The 24,490-nt window shown below is 36.8% G+C and overlaps 1 protein-coding gene across 2 annotated transcripts in view; it reads right to left on the bottom strand.

The window, feature by feature from the left end:
• MED13L (mediator complex subunit 13L) overlaps window positions 1-24,490 on the bottom strand; it is a 301,400-nt gene that overhangs the window by 121,960 nt on the left and 154,950 nt on the right. For both annotated transcript variants that reach the window (XM_028116491.2, XM_028116492.2), the window contains exon 4: window positions 15,291-15,374. In XM_028116491.2, the coding sequence (XP_027972292.1) occupies window positions 15,291-15,374 (84 nt within the window). The remainder of the gene's footprint in view (window positions 1-15,290; window positions 15,375-24,490) is intronic.

The raw sequence follows: 24,490 nt of genomic DNA, 5'->3' as shown, positions 1-24,490 counted from the left end.
GTGTTTGAGGAAAAAATAGGGAAAACTACCCCGCTCCTTTTTTTTGGAACCCTTGTGAGGAATGGTAGGGAAGAAAAGCAAAGTAAAAAGCAAGTGCATAAGTAGGTTTCTAGATGTGTTAAATGATGCCAAATGAGAATATCCAAATGAGAAGAAACTTCTGAAGTACTGATGGTTTATAGGGAGCTTCCTTCTTTCCTCATCCATACTCAGTGTGACTGCTGGATCCATCTCTGCCTGGGTTGCTTTTCACCTACACTACCTCCTTTTATTCCCCACAGTTGTCTCATGCTACTACTCCAGACAGTTGGTTTGACACTACTTAGAACTCTTTTATATGTAAAATATCAAAAATAGACTACCACGTTTGTAGTGAACCTTTATAGTCCAAAGGCCTCTTTATACATGCACCTGAGACCAAAATCAAACCTATGAAAATGCTGGCTGTAAAGGGGTGAATTTTATGGAAGTTCTATCATCTGCTTTTAATGCATGTTTTATATAAAATAACTTTAATGTTTATAAACGATACCAAATGATCTGAAAGAGGAAAAATAAAATGATAAACAATACTATTCCTGAATTACGATCATTTGATTTTGAAAAGTGGATCAGTTTCATTTATGATACAATAAATAGCATAAGCTTCCATGAGAACCTACGACAAAATTTACAGAACAGGCTTTAAATGACTGATTTGTGTAGTCATTCGTTCCATCATTTACGTTATCTCATTTAATCCTCAAAACGACCTGTATAAAGAGGATGTCACTATTATTACCTTTATTATTATTCCTACTCAGAGTTTAGAAAGCAAAACACAGGATATAATGAGTGGACCATTTTGACTATGTACCCTAGAAGCATAATTAGAGTAGGGGTAATAATAAAGACCTAAATTTCTGTCATTTATTTCCAAAGGATCAGTCTACTGGATGGTAGACTCAGCCCCATTAGTAATACCTGTAGTAATGTACATGTGCATTTCCTTCTTGAAAAAGTCACACATACAAAAAGTTCTAATCCCTGAAGTTACGAGTTACAATTCTTAATGCTTATATTGTGGGTCAGAGCAAGTGGCCCCTGCTCATCCGCCTCACCCTACCTGGGCTCACCCCAGCCTTAGCTCCCCAACTTGACACCTCGGTAACTTCAGCTGTTCCTGAAACTGACTTGTTCAAAGGAATTACCGCATTTGCCCTTAAAGAAATCAGATAGACAATGTTCCAGCATCCCAACTAAAGGCGTCTTCGTGATGTACTCAGAAGAATTAAAAGAGCTTTGAAATTCGGAAGGCTTAGTTTACAGAAAATCAAAGCACAAATACAGAATTCTTTGTTCTACAGCATCTCCAGAACATACCCTGTATTGTACTTCAAACACTGAGCCACATTCTAACGTACCAGTAATATGCTTCAATGGAAGAATCCTCTGGTTTGAAATGTACTTTACAAATATTTTATGGAATTTTCAGTAGGTATTTTTAGCACTATGCGTTTCTAAGGGTTGGGGGTAAAGAGGAGGCCTTGCCAGTATTAAAGTAATGTCCTTTAGTAACTTACCTTTTTGAACCCACAAAACATGTTCAAAATGACTAAGGAATAATGCAAGTCAGCATGTATTCAATTAAATATGTGATTATAATCAGTGTTCCCAGCCAGTTTGTAAGTTTTTAAAAGACTGGGTAAACAGAGGGCTACGGAGATAAAAGTAAAAGTACCTTGTCCCAGTTTTTCTATTTTCACATAGTGGGTGTTTGAAGGATACCACAATGTCTTTCTCTTTACGTAAGGAACTCTAGTTGAGGGTGACGTTTCTTTTCAATAATGAAATTAAGGCATAGCAATATTACTTATTCAAGGACACAACAAATCATCAGCAAAAGACAGCTGTATTTCAGAGGTGTGAACCATACTCTGATAATAAAGCTTAAATTCTAGACTTTAAAATTATAATAAAGAAACAAAAAATGGGAGGTGGCATGCTACTCTGAAATTGATACAATGCTTTGAAAGACCACTGAGACGAAGCTTAAAATTCTCCAGCTAATATTCCGATTTTCTCTTTCAGTGAAACTTACCTTCTACGTTGTCCTTTGTTGTTCTTTAAATCTCAGCTAACATAGAAAAACTTTAACCAATTGTCTTCAATCATACATACTAAGGTATTTCTTTGTTTTCTTACATTCTCACTACCGGGTAACATTCTGTAAATTATACTGGTCAATTTCAGTAGTACATATTAATACTTCACATGAGGGCCACCAATGTTCCTTCTAGGCTCTTCTGTGTACAACCAATTTAGAGAGCCTGCCCCCCCTCTTTCTATAAGGCATGTTAAAATCTCAAAATGTGTTTAGGCTGCTTCTACTAATAAGAGTTGTAATTCACAGTGTACCAATGGAGGACAACATCCAACAGAGTAATGTAGGCTTTATACTAGGCAACACTTGAACTGAAGTAATTAACCATCATAAAGAGCCCAACTGCTCAAACTTGAGACTTGAGCAAACCCCTCAATAATAAATAATACTGAGGAAAAACTCACATAAAACTGATTTAGAATCAAAGATTTGTAAATAATTTATAAAATATAATATTTTAAACAATCATCTTAAAAAAAAAGATTTTATTTGAGAGAGAGAGAGAGAGAAAGCATGCACGGGAGGGTGGGGAATGGGCAGAGGGAGAAGAAGCAGCAGACTCCTCACTGCGCAGGGCACCCAACTTGGGGGGGCTCAATCCCAAGACCCCAGGATCATGACCTGAGCCAAAGGCAAATGCTTAACTGACTGAGCCACCCAAGCGCACCTAAACAATCATCTCTTAAGAATGGGGTAAAGGGAATCTTTTTTTTTTTTAATGACATAACTCAACATTTTGTTTTATGTTAGATGACTTTTAAGACACCCGAGGGCAAACTAAATAGATTTATAACAAAAAAGTGTATTCCATTCAGTTCAACAAAACCTGCAGTATTCTTTGTACAAAATTGTAATAGATGTTGAGTAGAATAAAAGGAAAAAAAATGATGCACACTGGACACCAAAACAAGTATGATTCTGTTCTAAGGAGTCAGTGATGGAATGATACAGGAAGAGTAAGAAAGTGAAGGAGATTAAATTCTCATCTTACAAATTCAAGTGAAGAACAAAAATTTTTAAAAACAAAACAAAAAAATAAATAAGAACAAAAGTAAAAACATACTCTTGATAAATGTAGAGGTAAAATGCCAGGGAAAAACAGCTAGAAAAGTTGCCTCAGGGAGCAGCTCAAAGAAGAGAGATCAAAGTTAACTTGATGCCAGGAGAGACAGAAAGGTTGGGAAAAAAAGAACATGCACAAAGAGAAAAGGAGTTTAGCCAATGGTAGGAATTGTGAAGGGCAACTGTGGCTGGACAAAAAGGCTTCTACTGGGGAGCAGGGATGCCAGATAAAGTATGGGTAACATCCAAAACATAGCTGACACCACATCGTGTTCTTATGTGGGAGAGTACCTCACCCTGAGTAATCTGACAAAAGTCTGTAGAGGAACTAACTGAAATTTAAATAAAAATTTTAAATATGTATTTAAAGAAAAGAAAAGGAAAGACAAGAAATCTATACAGGTCAGAGTGATTAGAACCAGGAGAAACTTGGAAGTCAAAGACCCAGACAGGCAGAAGACTAACAACAGACCCAACATGAGGACAAGAAGGAGTCTCCATAATATACAAGTTAGTACTGCATCTTAGCACCCAGAGCTTTCCAAACTCTTTAGCCATAAATATTAAGTTATAATGCTTCAACCTTACACAACTATTACTAAAACTCTAAATGAAGTATATATTATCACACTCGACTGATGGGTTCTCAGATATACATTTAGTACTTTCTAAGAACCACACTTAATAAAAGTTTGATTTTTGTAATATTCTTGAACACTCCAAATATACCAAAGAGGTAAGCCAAATGACTATAAAGTACATTAGGTACTCTCCATTTTTTTTCCTTTAATTCCTTTATATAAAAGGTCAGCAACAGAATACAATGCAAGTAAGAATCATATTTCAAAACTCATACCAGAATGGAGATGATTTCAAACAGACCTTAAAACATGAAGTAAAACAAATTTGTTTAAAAAGAGAGAAATAGCTCATATTAATATTTTAGGGGTAGAATCAATATATAATATGCCATTTCTTATATAACTTGTGGCCATTATATAAAAAGGTTTATAGTAGAAATACTTAATTCATTTAATGCAAATCACATATATAAAAAATATTTGCATAGCAATCTTCCTCATACAAGAAACTACGAAAAACATAAAAAATTGTATTTATCCTTAGCTTTTTTCTAAATAATTACTGCCACCTCTTCCATCACTAGTGGCAACCAACCACCATTAAAACGACAGCCACGGGGCACCTGGGTGGCTTAGTTGGTTAAGTGTCAGACTCTGGATTTCGGTTCAGGTCATGATCTCAGGGTCGTGTAATCAAGCCCGCGTCAGGCTCCGCGCTCAGTCAACAGTCAGCTTGTCCCCCTCTCTCTGCTTGTCCCCCAACTCTCACTCGCTCTCGCTCTCTCTAATAAATAAAACCTAAAAATAAATAAATAAATAAAAACAGCCGCACACTAGGTTCTGTGCCAGCCACTTCGTTATCTTACTCAGTCTTAAACAATCTTAAAAACAATTTCCATTCTGCAAAAAAAAAAAAAAAAAGGCAAACCTAGGCTCAATTGTTTTAAGGAGAGTGAAATTTGCTTATGTAATCTTAACATTTTTAATTATGTTCCGTTAAAATGATGAAGAGAAGATGTGAGGAAGAAAATTACATAAAATCAACCAAAAGCAACAATTTCAAACAGTATTCTTAACCTTCTTCTAAGAAATGAACATTCTTGCCTAAAGGTGAAAGAGAAATGTCCTGAAATCTAACTCTAATCTGTAATGCTTTCCCAATGCTGCCAACATCCCACACAGATGCCACAGTCACAACATTTTACTGAGAGCACTCATCACACCTTTCAAAGAAAGTACCCAGTTGGCCCTTTCTTTATTTGGTAACCTCTTGGACCTTCCTTTCTCTTACTGTCCTGTCCCATTTCTCATCCTACGTTTTTCCCTAAAGGAAATTAACAAGGATTATTTAGGAACATTTCTGTAAAGTTTTAAAAGTGACTTGGGATAAGGCTTTATATAAATGTCAACTTAGAAAAGAAATAATGAAGACCATTCATGCCTTTACATTTTTAAAAAGATGTTCAGTGCTCATAAATTTGGGGGAAGAGACTATAAACATTAATATTTTTAAAAGAGTACATAACACAAAAGCCATTAATTAATAAAATTAATAAATCAAATACTGGAATCACCCAGAAAATAGGTGTCATTTCACTAATTAAAATTTTTAAATCAAACTCTCCTACAAGGTAATTGAGAGTCAGATGCTAAGCCATCCAATTTTTAATAGAAAAACAATGCAAATCTAAGTGAAGCACAAATAAGAGCAGGGTAACAAAGCATTGTGAAGTTTTTTGTCCTAAAATATTCATTAGGCTCCATTTCAGGTAGTAACAAAGTAGCTCCTTCCAAACCAACACATTTCTCTCTGCAAAAAATAATAACCAAACTTGTGAAGAAAATATTAAAATCTGCTAAAAATAAAGTTGCTAAATGCAGGCAAGAAGTCAGAGATGGGACAAGAGTCTACACTTGAAAAGAAGGAATGGCACTGTGTGACCTTTCCTTTAAAAAAAAAAAAGTTTTCAACAAGAGTGCAGGCTGAACCACACGGAGTGACTGAAACTCATACAAATTCCACCTCCAATCTTCTGGCTTTGAAGAACCAGAGGACTGAGTTCAAAGAGACCAAGCAGCTAAGAAATGAGAAAGAAAAGCCTAGAAGAAGACAGTCAAGATAAAATTCTGACCAAATCTCTGGTAGACCCCCTGAATTGTGTACAGCTAAGACTAAAACAGTGGTTTTTCAACCAGGGGCAATCTGGCCTCCCAACGGACATCTGTCAATATCTGGAGACATTCTGGGTTGTCACTACTGAAGGAGGAAAGCACTACTGGCATTGTGCAGGGAGAGGCTGGGGATGTTGTTAGGCATCCTACCGTGCAGAGGACAGTGTCCACAATTATCTGGCCCATAATGTCAACAATGCTGAGGTTGAGAAACCTTACATTAAAAGAAGAAAAAAGATTGCAACTGCTACCCACCACAGGTGAGAAGGGAGGTCCTACAGTTTAGAAAAAGTGTAAAATATATGTGCCTGGAAGGTCATTTCCACTCGTAATTTCTCATAACGTATCTATAGCATGTGGAAATTTCTATGGCAAGTTAAAAACAGACATGTCTCAGAGAGATGAATGCTCCTGCTTTTATTATAATACTATTTTTTAAAAATTTACACATCTGTATGTTTGTGTTTTTATTTATAAAGATTTTATTTATTTATTTGAGAGAAAGAGAGAATGAGAGATAGAAAGCACGAGAGGGAAGAGGGTCAGAGAGAGAAGCAGACTCCCTGCCGAGCAGGGAGCCTGATGTGACACTCAATCAGAGGACTCCAGGATCATGACCTGAGCCGAAGGCAGTCACTTAACCAACTGAGCCACCCAGGCGCCCTTATTTATAAAATGACTTTGTAGGCTGCCCACGAAGGAGATGGGGGAACATTTCTTAATTTTAAGTTGGAAAGTTCAGCCAAGTGTACTAAGTGTAAATTAATAAGTGGAGTCTGAGTTCAGATAAAGTTTATTGTTTTAAAACAAATCAGAACAAAAAACTAAACTAAATCAACATTCTTCAGAGAAATAAAACAGAATCCAGAGTCCTTACATTACTTACAATACCCAAAATATCATTCAAAATTATTCAACAGATGAAGATACAGCAAAATCGAACCCATACTGAAGACAAAAGATAACCAATGGATATAATCCAGATATTGTATTTAGTACCCAAGATTTTTTTTTAAAGATTATATTTATTTGAAAGAGAGAGAGAGGGAAAGGGAGAGAGAACACAGAGGGAGAGGGAGGAGTAGACTCTCCACTGAGCAGGGAGCCCAATTCGCAGCTCGATCCCAGGAGCCTGAGATCATGATCTGAGCCGAAGGCAGCCGCTTAACCTACTGAGCCACCCAGGTGCCCCAGTACCCAAGATTTTACAGTAATTATTTTAATTATACTTACAGACATAAAGGAAAATGTGTTCATAGTGAATTAACAAAATGGGAAATCTCAGCTGGTAAGTGGAAGCAAGAAAAGACATCCAGTGGAAACTGGAGAACTGAAAATTACCATACCGAAAATAAAATATACATTCGCCAATTATTTTTATTCTTAGTGCTTCTTTCAAAATCTGTCTTGTGCCCATGCTACAATGATTTTCACTAAATCTTGACTATAATTATATTAAAGACTAAATGGAGGTGAAAAGCATGAGCTCTTCTAGATAATCTGGTATTAGAAAACAATGGTTATTATGCCTTTTAGAAAAATCTAGGGACCAGAGATACATGGTAGACTACAACAAGAAATTATAATTATCAGGATTCTCATATTCTTGAGCCATTCTGGAGAACTAATTTACACTTAATGTGGCTGAACTTTCCAACTTAAAATTAAGAAATATCCCCCCATCTCCTTCATGGGCAGCCTACAAAGTCATTTTATATAAATAAAAACACAAACATACAGATGTGTAAATTTTAAAAAAATAGTATTATAATAAAAGCAGGAGGGGCGCCTGGGTGGCTCAGTTGTTAAGGGTCTGCCTTCGGGTCAGGTCATGATCCCAGGGTCTTGGGATCGAGCCCCACATCGGGCTCCCTGCTCAGCGGGAAGCCTGCTTCTCCCTCTCCCACTCCCCCTGCTTGGGTTCCCTCTCTCACTGTCTCTCTCTCTCTCTCTCTCTCTCTCTGTCAAATAAATAAATAAATAAAATCTTTAAATAAATAAATAAATAAATAAATAAATAAATAAAAGCAGGAGCATTCATCTCCCTTAGACATGTCTGTTTTTAACTTGCCATAGAAATTTCCCACATGCTATAGATATGAGAAATTACAAGTGGAAATGACCTTCCAGGCACATATATTTTACACTTTTTCTAAACTCTAAGACACTTCAGCAAGGTAACTTAAATTAAGCTATTTTATGAAGCAGGAGATACATAAGCATTCGATTTAGAATGTAGCTTATGCTGCTCCCCCTGCTTGTGCTTCCTCTCTCTCTCTTTTTCTCTCTCTCCCTGACAAATAAATAAATCTTTAAAAAATTAAAAAAATAAAATGCAGCTTATTTCCAGAATAATCACTTTCATTAATCTACAAGAATTAGCTATTTGACATACCACAATATACTTCTATAGTGCTTAGATTCACGAAAGTTTATATAAAGAGAGAAACTTACTATTAATAACATCCTAAACGAGGCCAGAGGTAGGAACAAATTGAACATACTTCCTTCATGCTGCCAAAAGGTTAATCATTTGAACCTCCATTCATTCATGTCCTGACCCTTCAGTTGACTTTTTATTCTAACAAAGGAAGTGGCATTTAGCTAGGACATCTTAAACAAAGGTAAAATATGTGGTCAGGTATGTTATAAAACTGAAACAACAGCTCAAATTAACTCCCGCTTGGTACCTAAAATTTCCTCTCCCCTCTTCCTAATCTGCTCATGAACAGCATTGCTGAAGTTACCACCCACCCACCACCCTGTCCAAATACGTCCTTTAGTATTAGTCGGTTTGCCTGCCTGCCTATTGTTCAGATACAGTGAAAGAGCAATATCAAACCCCTTGGATTGGTAAATAGAGGAGTCACTTTCGCTTAAACCAAACACATCCAAAATAGTATACTCCTGGTGGTAGAGAAAGGAAGAAGGAAAAACACATACACATACATATACATACACACACACACAAACACACATACATGCACATACACACACACGCACAGGGAAAGAAAGAAGGAAAGACAATAGGCAGGCAGGCAAACCGACTAATTTGGGGCATGCCTAGATTCTATAGTTTTCCTAAAATCAGAGAATCTGAAAACTGAAAGGCCTTTTGGAAAAAACATTGCTAAAACTAAGTCCCACATGGTCAAATAGTTAATGGAAGATCATCCATATTTCTGGATGAATGGTCTGAACAAGGAGAGCTTTGTTTCCAGCTTAGTTTTAATCCATTAGCAGGAATGAAAAAGGGAATTACAACAACAATATTCATCCAACCTCTCTAGTACATTAAAGAACAAAGTATATATTTTACTGCAAGGTGTTGAAAATCCTTCTTGAAAGTAGGCAATATATACTGAAATGTATTTTATTTTAAACTATGAAAATCAATTATTAATGTTGAGGATATAAGTTTTGATTGTATTCTCCTCTAGAGCACTAATAGAGCAAATTAAAAAATTTAAAATGGTGATAATTCTGTTTTGGTCGTTAAGGAAAAAGGAAAGAAAGAAAAACAAAGTAAAAGAGCTAACTGGACAGCATATAGTTAACTACCATCACCTCTGGTTGAACTGGTCTTTCAATTTAACATCCTTCTCTGCATAATGTTTGTGAACAAAACAGAGTGTGTGGTACGTGAAAGACACTTTTTAAAACCACAGACAGTATCACTGAGTTTTATGATAGGCTCTTGTTAAATGCTTCTCTCCTCCCTTCCTAGATGCAGCAGTTTCTCCCTTTGCAGCTAGCTGTAGCCAATATAGCAAGAACCCTCCATTCAGTATCTTCATTTCAACCCCCATTTATAAGTCAAACTGCTGAAACCTCAAATTCACCACTCCACTGAAACTGCTCAAGGTATAGTCACCCTGACTACATAACTGCCAAAGCCATCCATCCTTTTACTATATATTTTACAGGGCCTACATGGCAGACACAGCAAATCATGAAACTTTAAAAACCCATGGTTTTGGTGACACCAACCCTCCTGGCTCTCATTTCTCATTTACCTTTCTTAGTCTCCTTATGTATTCCTTTCTCTACCCACCCGCAAATGCCAACGCTCAAGACTCTAACCGCATCCCTCTTCTCACTTTGCACACAATTCTCAAATATATTCAAGTGACAAAATACACAGTATCTTCTGCTATATCTTATCAGATAAACCAGCAGAAAATGACTACGTTTTATAGATCAAAAAAAAAAAGGCCGTGAAACTATGATGCGTGCTTAGGTAAGTCCAAATTGTTCCATTAATACTCTTTTATGGATTTCCCATCAGCCAGCCCTCATTACCACGTATGTGGCAAAAGGCACCACCTGTAAAAAGTAAATTTATGATAAAAGCTGAAAAAAATGATCACCAATGATATTTTTCTGGACACTAAGAAGAGATTCCCTTTAACCTTTCACATTGAAAGCACCTATTTACATGTCTGCTTACACTCCAGATGAGGGATTCCTTTCCCTGCCTCTTCATCTGTGCACCTCTAGACAGAAACACAGATAACTGGGCCATCATAAGAAAAGGACGGGAAAGAGGAGGACGGGAAGATGCCTGAGAAGTAAGAAAGGAGGCAGGGAAGGTAGTGGTGAGGAAAGAGGGGGCAGGGAAGCTTTAAATACTCTCCTACATCAAAGTACTTCATCTTGTTATATAAAATCCATTAAAACCAAAAGGTAAGGGCAATTCTTGAATATATAGGTGAGGTATTGTGAAAACATAAGAAAGAAATTAAAAAAGTAATCTCTGGCTTTAAAGTAGAAAAAATACCCAGACGGAACAACTGTGTGTGAACTCCCAATTGTGTGTGAGCTCCCACACATGCGTGTCTGCTAGCAGCACATACAAAAGTAATTAGAATATTTAAAAGTATATAAGGCTATTTGTAGTACCATCCAAGAGCAGGTAGGTTGCCCGTGAGAAAAAAACAGCCGATCAATTCAGAAAATGCACTAGCAAGTACATATTTGTGTTAATTCAATTCCTGTACACCTGATACCAGAAAAAAAATCAAAGGTCCAAACTGTTACTGGGAGCTATCAATTATTTTGCTAAAATTAGCATCCAAAAAATAAAGTGTATAAACTTCAAATTCTGAAGTAATCAAATATGGGCTAACACTAGACTAAATAGAATCTCCATGAATAAGTTCTAGATTATTTTAAAGGAATACAATTTTTCACTTTTTTTTTTTAAGATTTTTATTTATTTGAGAGAGAGAGAGCACAAGCAGGGGTGAGGAGGGGCAGAGGGAAAGGGAGAAGCAGACTCCCCACTGAGCAAGGAGCCCAACCCAGGCCTCAAACCCAGGACCCTGAGATCAGGACTGAGCCGAAGGCTGATCCTTAACCACCTGAGCCACCCAGTCGCCCTTTCATGGTTTGTTTTTAAGCATATCCTGGAAGGAAAAGTTTTTTCAAGTTCAACATACTTTAGAAACCCAGAAACTTTGTTGGATGTTAGTTGTCACAACTCTTTAAGAGAAAGCCAAAGTTTTCTTTCCTACTTATTATATTCCTAAGGATCTGAGTAACAAAAGATGTGTCACCATAAAGAAAAAGACAATATTGGGGTGCCTGGCTCAGTTGTTGGGCGTCTGCCTTCGGCTGAGGTCATGATCCCAGGGTCCTGGGCTCGAGCCCCACATCGGGCTCCCTGATCAGCATGGGAGCCTGCCTCTCTTTCTCCCACTCCCCCTGCTTGTGCGCCCACACACACACTCTCTCTCCTCTGTCAAATAAATAAAGTCTTGAAAGAAAGAAAGAAAGAAAGAGAGAGAGAGAGAGAGAGAGAGAGAGAGAGAGAGAAAGAAAGAAAGAAAGAAAGAAAGAAAGAAAGAAAGAAAGAAAAAGAAAAGGAAAGAAAAAGACAACATGAATAAATTTCTTTTATCTTCCTGGACCTGCCTTTCAAATTTATATATATTTTTCTAAAATAAAATGTGTTTTTCTAAAATAAATTGTAAAATTATCCTGATCATCATATCGTATCAAACATTAAGAACTCTTTTAGAGTCCACCAACAAATGATTTAGTTTTGCTATCAATACAGAGAGAAATTATAGCTCAGGAAATCATATGCTGTTAATCCAATAGGTGAAACCTATTCATCAATATATTTATCAACACTATTAGAATTATTTTAGCTACATAAAATATACTGTGTGTTAAAACATATTTTTATTCTATTAAACAAAAGTAGTGATGTGCTAGACCTACTTAATTTTATACTTAGAATACTATTCTTTATAATTTTTTTTAATTTAAAGATTTTTATTTATTTATTTGACAGAGAGAGAGAGAGAGAGAGAGACAGCGAGAGAGGGAACACAAGCAGGGGGAGTGGGAGAGGGAGAAGCAGGCTTCCCGTGGAGCAGGGAGCCCGATGCGGGGCTCGATCCCAAGACCCTGGGATCATGAGCTGAGCCAAAGGCAGCCGCTCAACCGACTGAGCCACCCAGGTGCCCCAGAATGCTATTCATTAAAGTATATTTCTCTTATTTGTATCTAATGACATCAAATAAGAGCATACCGAAAAATACAAATTTGTACATAAAAGTTGTTTAGCACTCTTGCTTTTTCTCAATTAAAGTATAAACTAGCCACATAAATTACCTCATTTAATCTTCACAATAACCCTTTAAGGGAGTAATTACTATCATCAACTGAGTTAAACAAAGTTCAGCTCAGAAAAACTAAACAACTTGTCCAAAAGCTTATAGAACTTCTAAAGAGAGGCATGGCATGTTATCCCCAATCTTCTAAATCTAAATGTCCTCCTCTACAGCATCACTCTGTCCATCCAAAATGACTTGACCACTAAGATTCTGTTTCAGCATCCAACAAAGAGGCTCTATTTTCCATTCAGAGAATAAAAGTGGAAAAAAAACATTATGCCTAACAAAGTTTTATTACAGCAAATGCTAACTTTTTAAAAAGATTTTGTTTATTCATTTGAGGGAGAGAGAGAGAGAGCACCCATGGGGGGGGGGGGGTGGAGGCAGTGAGCAGGGAGCCTGAAGCGCCAGTGCAGGGCTCCATCCCATCCCAGGACCAGGAGATCATGACCTGAGCCGAAGGCAGACACTTAACCATCTGAGCTACCCAGGCGCCCCAGCAAATGCCAACTTTTAAAATTGAATGTTTGGTTTAAAAATTTGTCAATTGTAACAATACCTCCTAAAATGGTTTTTTCAAGATCATTAATATTTCTGCACTACAATAAAATGAAGTGCTACATTTTCAACCATGAGGATAAAATCTAAAAATAATGAAATAATTCAATTACAGTGCTCAGAAATCAATAGGCTCCCAGTTACAAATCAAATATCTAAATATACTACAAGTATTATTTACATCTGATTTGCTAAAGTTAGGAAGATTTCTGGGATGTAAATCCCAGTGCAAAGATATACAGAGGCTATATAAAATAGATTTGTTAACTACATTTGACCTCAAACATTAGTTTTTACCATTTAAATACTAACCGCTACTCCTTCAATCCCTATTTTATTTCCACATCTCCCCTTCATCCCCAAATTACTGTGAAATCATCATACTAAGTACCTATACCTACTGTTCAAAAGTTTTAGGACTGGCTCTGTTAGTTCACCATCAGTGACCAGCTGTAAGCACATCCACGGAGCATGGAGAGGCACACAGGAATGAATGGTAAAGATCACTGTGCCAAAGCAACTCCACATGTAACCATTCACTTATCAACATAAAAACCCAAACCTGAACCACCAGTTCAGCCCACGTGAACCCCAAACGAGTTAACAGAAAATCTACATCTTCTGTAAATTTAAGGAAACACTAAGATTAATTATGTCCATGGAACAAATGCATTACTTAGACCAAATCAATATAAATAAAGGAAAAAAAATTCCTGTCCGTCAAAGCATCTGTCAACAAAACCACACTTTTACACACCCATACACACCAGTACTCCTTAAAAGTTTTATTATCCTTTTCAGGCAAACTGCGTTATATATAACACCTACTTCCTATTTAAATACATTTTTGGGGGGAAGTGCCTGGGTGGCTCAGTCGGTTAAGTTTCTGCCTTCGGCTCTGGGATCAATCCCACATCAGGCGACTTGCTCAGCAGGAGCCTGCTTCTCCCTTTGCCTCCTTCTCTCTCTACCTGCCGCTCCCCCTGCTTGTGCTCACTCTCTATATGTCTGACAAATAAATAAATAAAATCTTTAAAAAAAAACAAACTTTTTTTAATAAAGTCTAAAGGATTTGAAACGTACAAAAAAGGGAAAATATTTTAAAGAAGTTTATGGTGATTTGGAAGAAAAAAAAAAGTTTAAATGCCAGTCCCTAACTTACCTGATTTGAAAAAGGAAATCCCAATTTTCATAAATTAGGCTTGGTTAATGAGATTCCACAACCACTTCATCAAAGCTTTAAGACATACAGGTTGGGAGAGAAGGCTGCTCCCGCTAATTAAATCCCCAGTAGGCACAAGAAAGTTAAGAAAGTAAAGGTTCCACAAGAGGCAGGAGCTGCCAGCCAAAATTGTGGCAAACTACCTAAAAAGATCTAACCTTATGGCTACCATGTAAGGCTTCAAGAGCTCTTATCGGCAGCCAGGAGTTGGAATCCTTAGCTTGGGGCAAGTTCACACACAGTAAAACAGAATTGAGATTGTGTGCACTCCTCTTCAGAAATGAAATAATCACCCAATCAACTTATGACTCCAATTAAGTCTATGCTGTGTTCAGAGGTAAGTGGAGTAAACATTTGGCTTTGAAGGCTCTGGTTTTTGATCCTGGTTTGATTGATCTAAAATTCCACGCTTGTTTAGTATAAAGGACTGCCTTTAAGGCCATGCATACAATAAATGATGTTTAAAAGTTTAGGATTATTGAGAAAAGTAATTCACAGTCCTAGTTTGAGAATTCTCAAAGAAGTATTCACTGACTTTTAAGGGGCATCAATCAATTCTATAAAAATTATCACCATTTGAATTCAGTTGACTATTTTTAATGTTATGCCATAACACTTTAAGGAAGAAAGATTAAAAAAAGGACAATGAAAATAACAAAATAGAATATTTTAATTCCAAATAGTATGGTAAGAAGGGGCTTAGACATGGGTTATTGATAATCTTTCTAGTCCAATTTCCAATATTCCACAAAAATTTAATCATAGAATATTTAATAAAATGTGATCCAGCAATCTATTTTAAGACATCTAAATTACTAAGATTATTAGAAAATAAATAAATAAATAAGCAGCTTCCCCCACCCACCTCTTCCCAAAATACAGTTGTGCTCAAGCGAAAGAACAAAAACTAAAAGCATAAGACTCACCTTTTGTTGACTGGTTTTTCATCCTTTTCATAGGGTCGGACAAACCACTTCCCAATCCTAACAAAGTTCTTATCCATTAGGCACCTACAATAATTACACCAAGAATTATATTTATAGTTTCAATAACAAATTAGCAAGTCACTAAATCAAACAATCGCAGATGAGATATGCTACTGAAAATAAAAACATCACTAATTAAACCATCAAAATGTTTTCTTACTACTTTAAATTTTTATGTTATAAAATGCTGAAAGAACTTTCTGTCTTCGGGTGTAAATTTTTATTATGCATTATTCTTGCACATGGAAAAAATTATGCACAATTAGTGGATATAGTCCTGAATTGTCTTAAACTTCTGAATTACTTCAAATCCAAACACACTTTTGCATTATTTCAATTCTTGGCTCATCAAGAATGTTGGGGATACAGTCAGCATTCCTTAAGAGTACCTCAGAGGTATTCTTCCTAGCCACTGATGCTCATTTCACAAGTTGTAATGCTGGCTTTCTGGCTTGGCACGTGATATGCAATGCTTTCGCAGAGACCTCAGAAACAGAAGCACTGTAGAGCCTCTTCTACTTAGGTATTTTCTTTTATAGGTGTGGTGAAGCACATGGCTATGGCTCTGCAGGAAACAAGGAACTGCAGCCATTTCTTCAACGGTGAATATCGGCTTCCCCTGTATCTAAAAGTTGTGTCTCACTTCTGTTTCCAGGCTGTATTATGTACATTGTGTTTCAATGTCAAATTATAGGGTAATCTTTCTGAAGACATGTTAAATGGCAATTGAACTCAACTCATATAATACCAAAAATGCACACAATTCAATCGAAGTGACAACAATATAGACAGCTATGACCAAGTTCACTTGTGTGCAGGCAGATGACAGCTATATCCTAACTGCCATCTGGCCAATTCCGAGATGCCATCATTTGTAAGGAGTATCCCTGATTTTAAAAATATAAAAATGTGGGAGAAAATGTACATTTTGAAATTGATGAAATAAAGTAATCCCTAACATTATTGAATGAAATGACGCATATTTGGTAAGAAAACCTGTCAGAAAGTTGGATGTAATTCTTCTATCCACCAGTAAAAGAGCTACATAGCAATTCTTTATTCAATATTCAGGCAATTCTGCACCTGGCTTTTGCCTCTGTAATTTCCATACCACCAAGGAGGACGGGGGCAATTCAAGCCTTCACCCAACTCGTTACAGGTTAGATGGGTTAGTAACTGGCAATGGTTTCTGCTGGCCACAATGTAACTCCCTGTGGGCAGAGCCAATGTGGAGCACCACTGCATCAAAACATCATTGGCTTCAACTGCTTTTATTTTGAAAATGAATTTCTACAACAATCTTCCTTGCTCACAATGTAGAAAATCATTTTTAAAGCAAACCAATCTGTTTTCCCAAGATTATAAATTAACTTGCTTTTAGGGTTAAAGACGTGACTCCATTAAAGTTAGAATAGGAAATGTGGAATACCCAATAAGGTGGAAGTATTCTCAAGAAGCAAAACTGAAAAAGTATCTCCACAGTTTATACCCTAGCTCCAAGACTTAACTGTATTCATCAGGCAGGTAGGCAGGCAGGATGGATGGATCGATGGATGTAAAGACATTTCCACTGAAAGACTCCAGTGTATGGTAACAGATTCCCTCCTCCAATAATACTACCAATAACTACCAAGAGAATCACTACTACCACCACCACATTCGATTACCAAGTGCAGTATAGCATTTAATTATTGTAAAATCTACTATGAGATAGATGCTACATGCCAAATTTTATATAGGAAGAAGCTAAGACACAGTGAGAATGTCACCACAGAAGGTCACACAACTAACTGACAACAGAGTAGGGAGTAAGCCCAGGTATATATCTGATCACAAGGCCACAACATTTAACTATTACCATATACTGACTCTCATGCTGTCACATTTCTGCAATTCTTTCCTCATTTTCAAAGTCCAGATACAGCCTGTAATCGATGAGCCTATTTAATGTTTCTTTACTCCCTAAGAGCTGTTATTAAGTTGAAGGTGTTCTTAAAAATCGATAATGCTTAGCATGAAAGTAATGGGGCATGTAACAGGTACAAAATCACATCAAACACTAAACGTGGTCTTCTACTGCCACACATCCTCACTTAATAAATACCATTTTAAATAAAGTATTCATACTCTCATATATGTCTTGAAGGTCAGAATTCAAAAGACTCATTTATTCAGTAACAGAAAAAACAACATGAATTTACAGTTTACGGAGAGAAAAAACAAGGCTTTAGATAGTATAATATAAAAGAAAAACAGATAAAATATCTCTGACTAAAGAAGACAAAGTGTAAAGCTTGTTTCAAAACTCTTGCCCTTCTATGAAGTAAAAGCCACAAATTCTATTTGTTGATTTCATTCCAGTACAAACAAGGGGTGGAGGGTAAAGGAGCAGCACATAGCCAAGACCACTCAAGTACAAAGGCAAAAGGCAAAAAGCTAATGAAAATCCTGAGTCTGACTGCGCTAACAAATCTCCTGGAGTTCCCACTACAGATCCTACTTCGTCAGGCAATGTCAAAAAAAGGTTATTATCACTAATACACAAAACAGCCATGGAAACTACTGACCCTTGAACCTGAAACTATCTGGTTCCAAATGATAGTAATAAATGACTTAGTGATTTTCAACTGCTAATCAGTTTCTATGTGATCAGTGATTTCCTACACAATGAAAGAGAAACATGAGAACACAAAATTGCTATGGGTGAAGTACAGCTGACTCTTCAACATTCCAAGGGTTATAGGGGTTCCAACCCCTGTGCAGTTGAAAAACCACGTATAACTTTTTGAATCCCTAAAAACTTAAGTACTAATACCCTACTGCTGACCAGAAGCCTTACCAATAGCATAAAAAGATTAATACATATTTTGTGTTTTGTGTATTATATACCATATTCTTATAATAAAGCAAGCTAGAGAAACAAAAATGTCATGAAGAAAATCATAAGGAAGAGGAAATACATTTATAGTACTGTACTATATTTACCCCTCCCCCCCCAAAAATACAGGTGTAGGTGGACCTGTAAAGTTCAAACCATGTTGTTCAAGGGTCAGCTGCAGTATTTTTATTCAGTTTTATAAGTACTGGATTTGCAACTGATTTATCTCTGCATGAGGAACCAGTCTCAAATGTCATGTTCAGCAGTGACATAGCAGAGAGTTAGCAAAGTTACCAAGTACCTCAGAGAAGGTTGGAACAAAATTAGTGAAGTCACTGAGCACTGTGGCCCTGACCCCCAACCCAAGAGAGAATTAGTTTCTCAGTTAAATGTAAAGATGGGTAAGTATGAGGATGAAGTTTCTTTTCACTCAAGAAACAGGTAAAAAGAACTCAGCAACTATCACTATCAATTTTTACACTCTGCAATCTCCCTAGTTTCAACTATACCTGATGCAAAAAACAAAATTCACTCAATTTCTCTCTCTTTCTCATACACACAAACACACACACAGAGAGAGAGAGAGAGAGAGAGACATGGATGCTCCAAGACTAATACAGAAAGTATTTCCATCTGGTGTTTTGTACTTTAGGTTATGGGAGGAAATAAAAGAGGAGGGGTGTGTCTTTGCTGAGGAAGACACTTCTCCACCTGACTGACACCTGGGACTATGCTGGCTCAAGAGCAGACTTATACTGAAGGACTAAGCCCTTGGTTCTCAATCATTTTTGGGTCATGATTCTACAGTATAAGTAAATCTAATGGAAGTTATTATAGACTCCTCTCTCTCTCAAATAAATAAAATCTTAATAATAATAATTTTTTAAAAAATGGAGCATTTTGGTGGCTGAATCGGTTAAGTGGCTGCCTTCGGCTCGGGTCATGATGCCAACGTCCTGGAATAGAGCCATGCATCCGGCTCCCAGCTCAGTGAGGAGCCTGCTTCTCCCTCTCCCTCTGCCTGCTCCTCCCTGTTTGTGAGCATGCACGCGTGTGCTCTCTAATAAATACATAAAATCTTAAAAAATAGTAATTTTTTAAAAAGTTAGTATAGACTTTCTCTCCTGAAAATTTCACGGAAAAGCAAAACACTGCATATAATTCCACAGGGTTGGTGAGCGCTGTGAAGCAGATCCTAAAGTGGGAACTTCCATATAAAACACGACCACCGATCACTACTACCCCTGCTTTGGCCTGGAGTCAGTCCCACCCCACTCTATCCTGTCCTCCTCTAATTTAATTCTATTCATCTTTCTTGTCCCAGATCAGCCAGCACAGCACTCTAACATCTACAAATCAGCACTTTTATCACCAAGTTGTAATGATTCATTTCTATGGCCCTTTTTTCCCCATGAAACTATGAGAAATCTGGGGGCAGACATAGTACCTATCTTATTTACCGGCAATATTCAACAAACATTTAAATGCCTGTTATGTAATATGCTTTATGTTCTGCTCTATACTAGTAGGTGCACAATAAATATCTCAGAAATGAATGCTATACGCTAAGGAGTGTTTTCCTATTCACAACGTAACAGTGTTATTCTTCGTGTTTGTGACCATTAATCATGGGCAGCCTCATATTATTATTTGAATTTTCTTGTGTGTATATGTTCCCGGCTAGTGAATAACGTTGGAAGGAAAAATAAAATCTACATATTTCACTTTTTTTAATAGCCCATCAGCTCTCACTCCACACTAAAATTATAGTAGATACTTAACATGTAGGGAATCACACAGATGCTTAAGGGAAAAACAAAAAACAAAAAACAAAAAAACAGGAAGACTAGCACAACTGTCCATATACTTTAATTATACTTTAAGAACAGAATTAAATCTTTTTGAGAGATAATTCTGAAGTATAAAAACTAAAGAACGTCAGAAATATAATTTCTCCTTTTTATAATCTATAAACTTTTATTATTTTTAAAGGACAAAATTTATAGTTAACTTGACAAATATAACCTATCAGACACTCCATCTACCAAAAATTGCTTCAAATCAACATCACAAATAGCACCAAGAATGTCAGTTAACCCTAGTTGTTCACTCACTAATCCCAGTCATCCCTGAGATTTCCAAAATTACCTTACTATTAAGATATGACATAATTTAATAGTGTAGTATAATAGTATCTTGCAAGGTCACAATGTGATTCCAGATTTATAAAATGTTCTTTAAGCAATAATTCTAGGAAAGTATTTCTCTTTTAGAAAATAATCCCCAGGCCCCTACTATCTCCCAAAAATCACTATTTCAAGAAGAAAACAGCTGCTGAAAAATAAAAATGAAATCCGGTTGTGTGTTTGTATGTGCACACACGCACACACGTTTCTGGGTCATGCTGTATGACTCTAAATAATTAACTACAAGGCCTTGACTCCAAAATTGGCAAATCCCAATCAGTAATCCCAAATCCATGGCAGACCTGGTGTAAAATTACAAATGCCACAGCCGCAGCCATAGCCTAGCTCAGCAAACTATTTCCCAGACGGGGCAACCGGGACGTTTAGAAGGGAGCGCTCTGGGTCCTTCTGTGCACCTCAAATTATGCAGGTGTGACAGTTTTCAAAGATTAAAAAGTCCAAGGACAGTGTTTCTCTACCACACCCTGAATCAAAGTACACTTTAGTGTTACTATCTGGTTATGGAGCTGCTCAGATAGACTAAATTTCATATAATTTCATAACAGAAATTCCTCACCAGCATCACTTACCACTCCAATCTATATCAAATACACATGCATAAAAGTATCCTTCCTAAAAACTAATCTCCTTCCTAGAAATTGCTCCCAATTCCCAACCAAATAAAAGAAAGTCCTATAATTTAAAAGCTGAAGAAACCTTTTTCAACTGATCCCTTCTATCATTACTTTGGGTTCCTACTGTGCCCTAGTGGATGCTGTCACCTCTGGCCAAGCAAACCCTATCATTTCCATCCTTTCCATCCTTTCCAAAATCTCTGTAAGGTTAGGCATTTTTGTAGGCCTAGCCTCACCTGAAAACATCCACTCTAATGCTATTCCAAAGAATCTCTCCTCTAATTTCAAACTTTTAGTTTGAATCAATCCCACTGTGCAGCCACAAAAAATTTTTTTTAAAGTCTTAATTCTTCCTCTGTCCTAAAAATATTAAATAAATTGGTCTTAGGGTGAACATGTTTCTTTCTAGACATTTACAAGTAGATACATGCTTTTATTCACCTGTGTCTGTAATGTTTATAGTGATTCTTCCTTTAAAAGAATATGCCCCTTAGATCTAAAATCTCATTTTCCTACTTTCCTACTTTTCCTACTTTCCTACTCAGTTCCTACTAGAACTGCACACGACCACAACTCAGTAAAATGGGAATTTATTGATTACTCATTTCCTGCTCTGTTATCACATTATACCCAAGGATTCTCAATGTTGCAAAATTCAATCACCATTTCTTCAACTAGGCCTGTTCCTACCACCATGTTCTAGTGAATATATTTATTATTTTTAAATTCTTGAGCCAGCACATCCAAGGACAGTGCTCATTTGCCCTCTGATGATCACCTCTATTAAATCACAATACCACAGGACACTGAAAGTGAGTAATATACAAATATAATGTTACTGCGATCCTAATTATAATTCCAATTTTCTCCATGTTATTTTTACTGTAGTTTTCCAAATGAGTATCTTCCCTCTAAACACCAACTCCTGGCAAACCAAGAAGCTCTGGGCCAAAGGCAATTTTACAGCTGTGTTATAAACTACCATGGGGTGACTATGCTGGCAATCCATTAGGAAAGCAGCACCAGTGGACTACTCTGAAGGGCCATTATGTTTTACAAATGTCCAATACTCACAGATTAAAGTCTCCCTAAAAGTATGGACAGGATAGAGCATAACAGCTTCAAAACACCCATGTAACGTTCTATTGTGTGCAAAGCAATGATCTGCACTTTAGAGGGAAAAAAACACCTTTCCATCAAAATCAGCTTATGTGTTTTATTCTAAAAACTTAAGACAATTAAAATTAAGGGGTGCCTGGGTGGCTCAGTCAGTGAAGGCATCGGGCTCCCTGCTGAGCAGGGAGCTTCTCCCTCTCCCTCTGCCTCTCCCCCTGCTTGTGTTCCTGCTCTTGCTAACTCTCTCTGTCATATAAATAAATAAAATCTTAAAAAAAAAGACAAAATTAAAATATACTAACCACATTTAATTTGACAGCATTATGCCAGTCACTTTTAAGCATTTCTACGAAGCTATATGAAAGCAAGACTTTCCTAAGTCCCATGTGTTATGCAAATCACTGAGGCAGCACTAAAACTCTGGGTGATATGAACTGCACACATTTCCTGGCTTTTTTTTACAGCTCTCCAACCCAGTGATTTATTTCATTGAGAAATGAGTTAGGTGAGAAGGATACAGTATACTATGAAAATTAAACCAATTATTATAACATGGGACTAATAGCCACTAAACCTGCAATATTAAAAATGCCAAATGAAGAAACTAGTGGAAGAGACTGCAGGTTTTAGTTTTCCATAATCTCTTCACAGCCTAGGTTTCGTGAAGCAGCCTAAACTTGAGACACGAAGTGTAACCTTTAAGAAGTTCATTGTCAATATATAACAAAATCCCACTAAATTGCAAAAACTGATGAAAACAATCTGAACTAGGATATTATCAGAAAACGATGGGAAAATCAGCAGAGAGTCTATATAAGTAAAAACAAAATTAATGGTATTTTATCATTCCAGGTATTTTGGCAAAAAGGGATAATCGGTCCTTAGGAAAATAATAAGCACACTTACTTGTCTCAGAAGAGGAAAAAATATGCATGACTGCATCATCTAAACCTGTAAAACTTAAAAGACCCAAACACTCTCAGATATTCAAATTCTGACTAAAAAAGTGAAGAATATACCAAAAAAAGCCAATAAGCCTCAGAGTTTTTTGTTTTAGAAACATACCTATATTCTAGTAATATAACCAACACCAGTTTGGAGGACAGAGTATGAAAAGGGAGAAGAACTCAATCAAGGGGTATGATAGATTGTATACTGTTCCAATGTGCTCTATCCCTCTCCCTGTCCCATTAACATCAAGTGTGGCCACGTGACTTGGGTACCTCCTACAGACAGACAATACTTTCTCATCCATTTAACTTTAAGCTTGGTGGCAAATTTCTCAGCCAATGAAATGTGAGCAGAAACGGCATCCACCACTCCTAAACAGAGGCTTCAATGAGCCACTATGCATTTTGCCATTACTCTTTGCTCTCTATCAGGAGCCCAGCAAGTCTTTGAAAGGGCTGCTCCATCAGCATAATTCCTGCCTGGAGGCAAGAGGATATGAGGAGTGCTACTAGTAAATGACTCACAGTGGGCAAGCAGCACGAGCAAGAAAAAACTTCAATTGTTTTAAGATAGTAAGATCCTTCAGGTCTTCTGTTACCGCAGCATAATGGAGCCTAACCTGACTGTAGAAGAGACCACTGCAAAACTTCATCAAACACCGATGACATCTTAAAGTAGTCCAGTGGCAGTCAAAATGAAGAGAATGGGATATCTGGGGGGTGGGGGGGTGGGGGTTGTCCAATATTATATGATAAGAACTATAAACCAAAGAAAGACAAAACTCAGGGTACCAAGCTATTAAACAGACCATCACAAGGAAGTAGGATTAGATGAATTATATATGAACCCCAAAGAATAGGATTAAGATTTTTTAAAACAATTACAGGAAACAGATTTCTACTCAGCATAAGAGACTTTCAAACAATGAACTTTCTAACATTTAACTAAAGGAATGTTCTAACATCTCTCTGAAAATGAAAAGAACTCCTTTAGAAAGCTGTGCTCACACAACCAGAAGTTTTCAAGGAAAGGATGGATGACCACATACAAAAGGTATTATAGAACAGGGTTCCAGAATTATCTGGGTAAACAGGCTAGTTGACTTAATGTTGTGTCCAATTCTGAAAATAGTATTACTGATAATTCTATTTGCTAATATTAACAGCAGTTAGCCATTTATAAGCTCTTACAATGAGAAAGGTACTGGGCTGAGAAGAACAATCCTTCACCATTTTATAGGTAAAGAACAAGGGCTCTGCAAGCTTAAGTCACCTGCCCAAGTCATATATTAAAATTCTGCTGGCAGAGCAGAGATGTAAAGTATCTTCCACCTCTGAAAGCAATGAAGAAATGGACTTGTAGCAATGTGTGCCC

This window comes from Eumetopias jubatus, unplaced genomic scaffold (assembly GCF_037043125.1).
Source record: "Eumetopias jubatus isolate StellerSeaLion01/CBP00866 unplaced genomic scaffold, mEumJub1_p1.0 scaffold_16, whole genome shotgun sequence".
In the NCBI taxonomy this organism is placed as follows: domain Eukaryota; kingdom Metazoa; phylum Chordata; class Mammalia; order Carnivora; family Otariidae; genus Eumetopias; species Eumetopias jubatus.
This window is presented reverse-complemented; position numbering and strand designations above follow the sequence as displayed.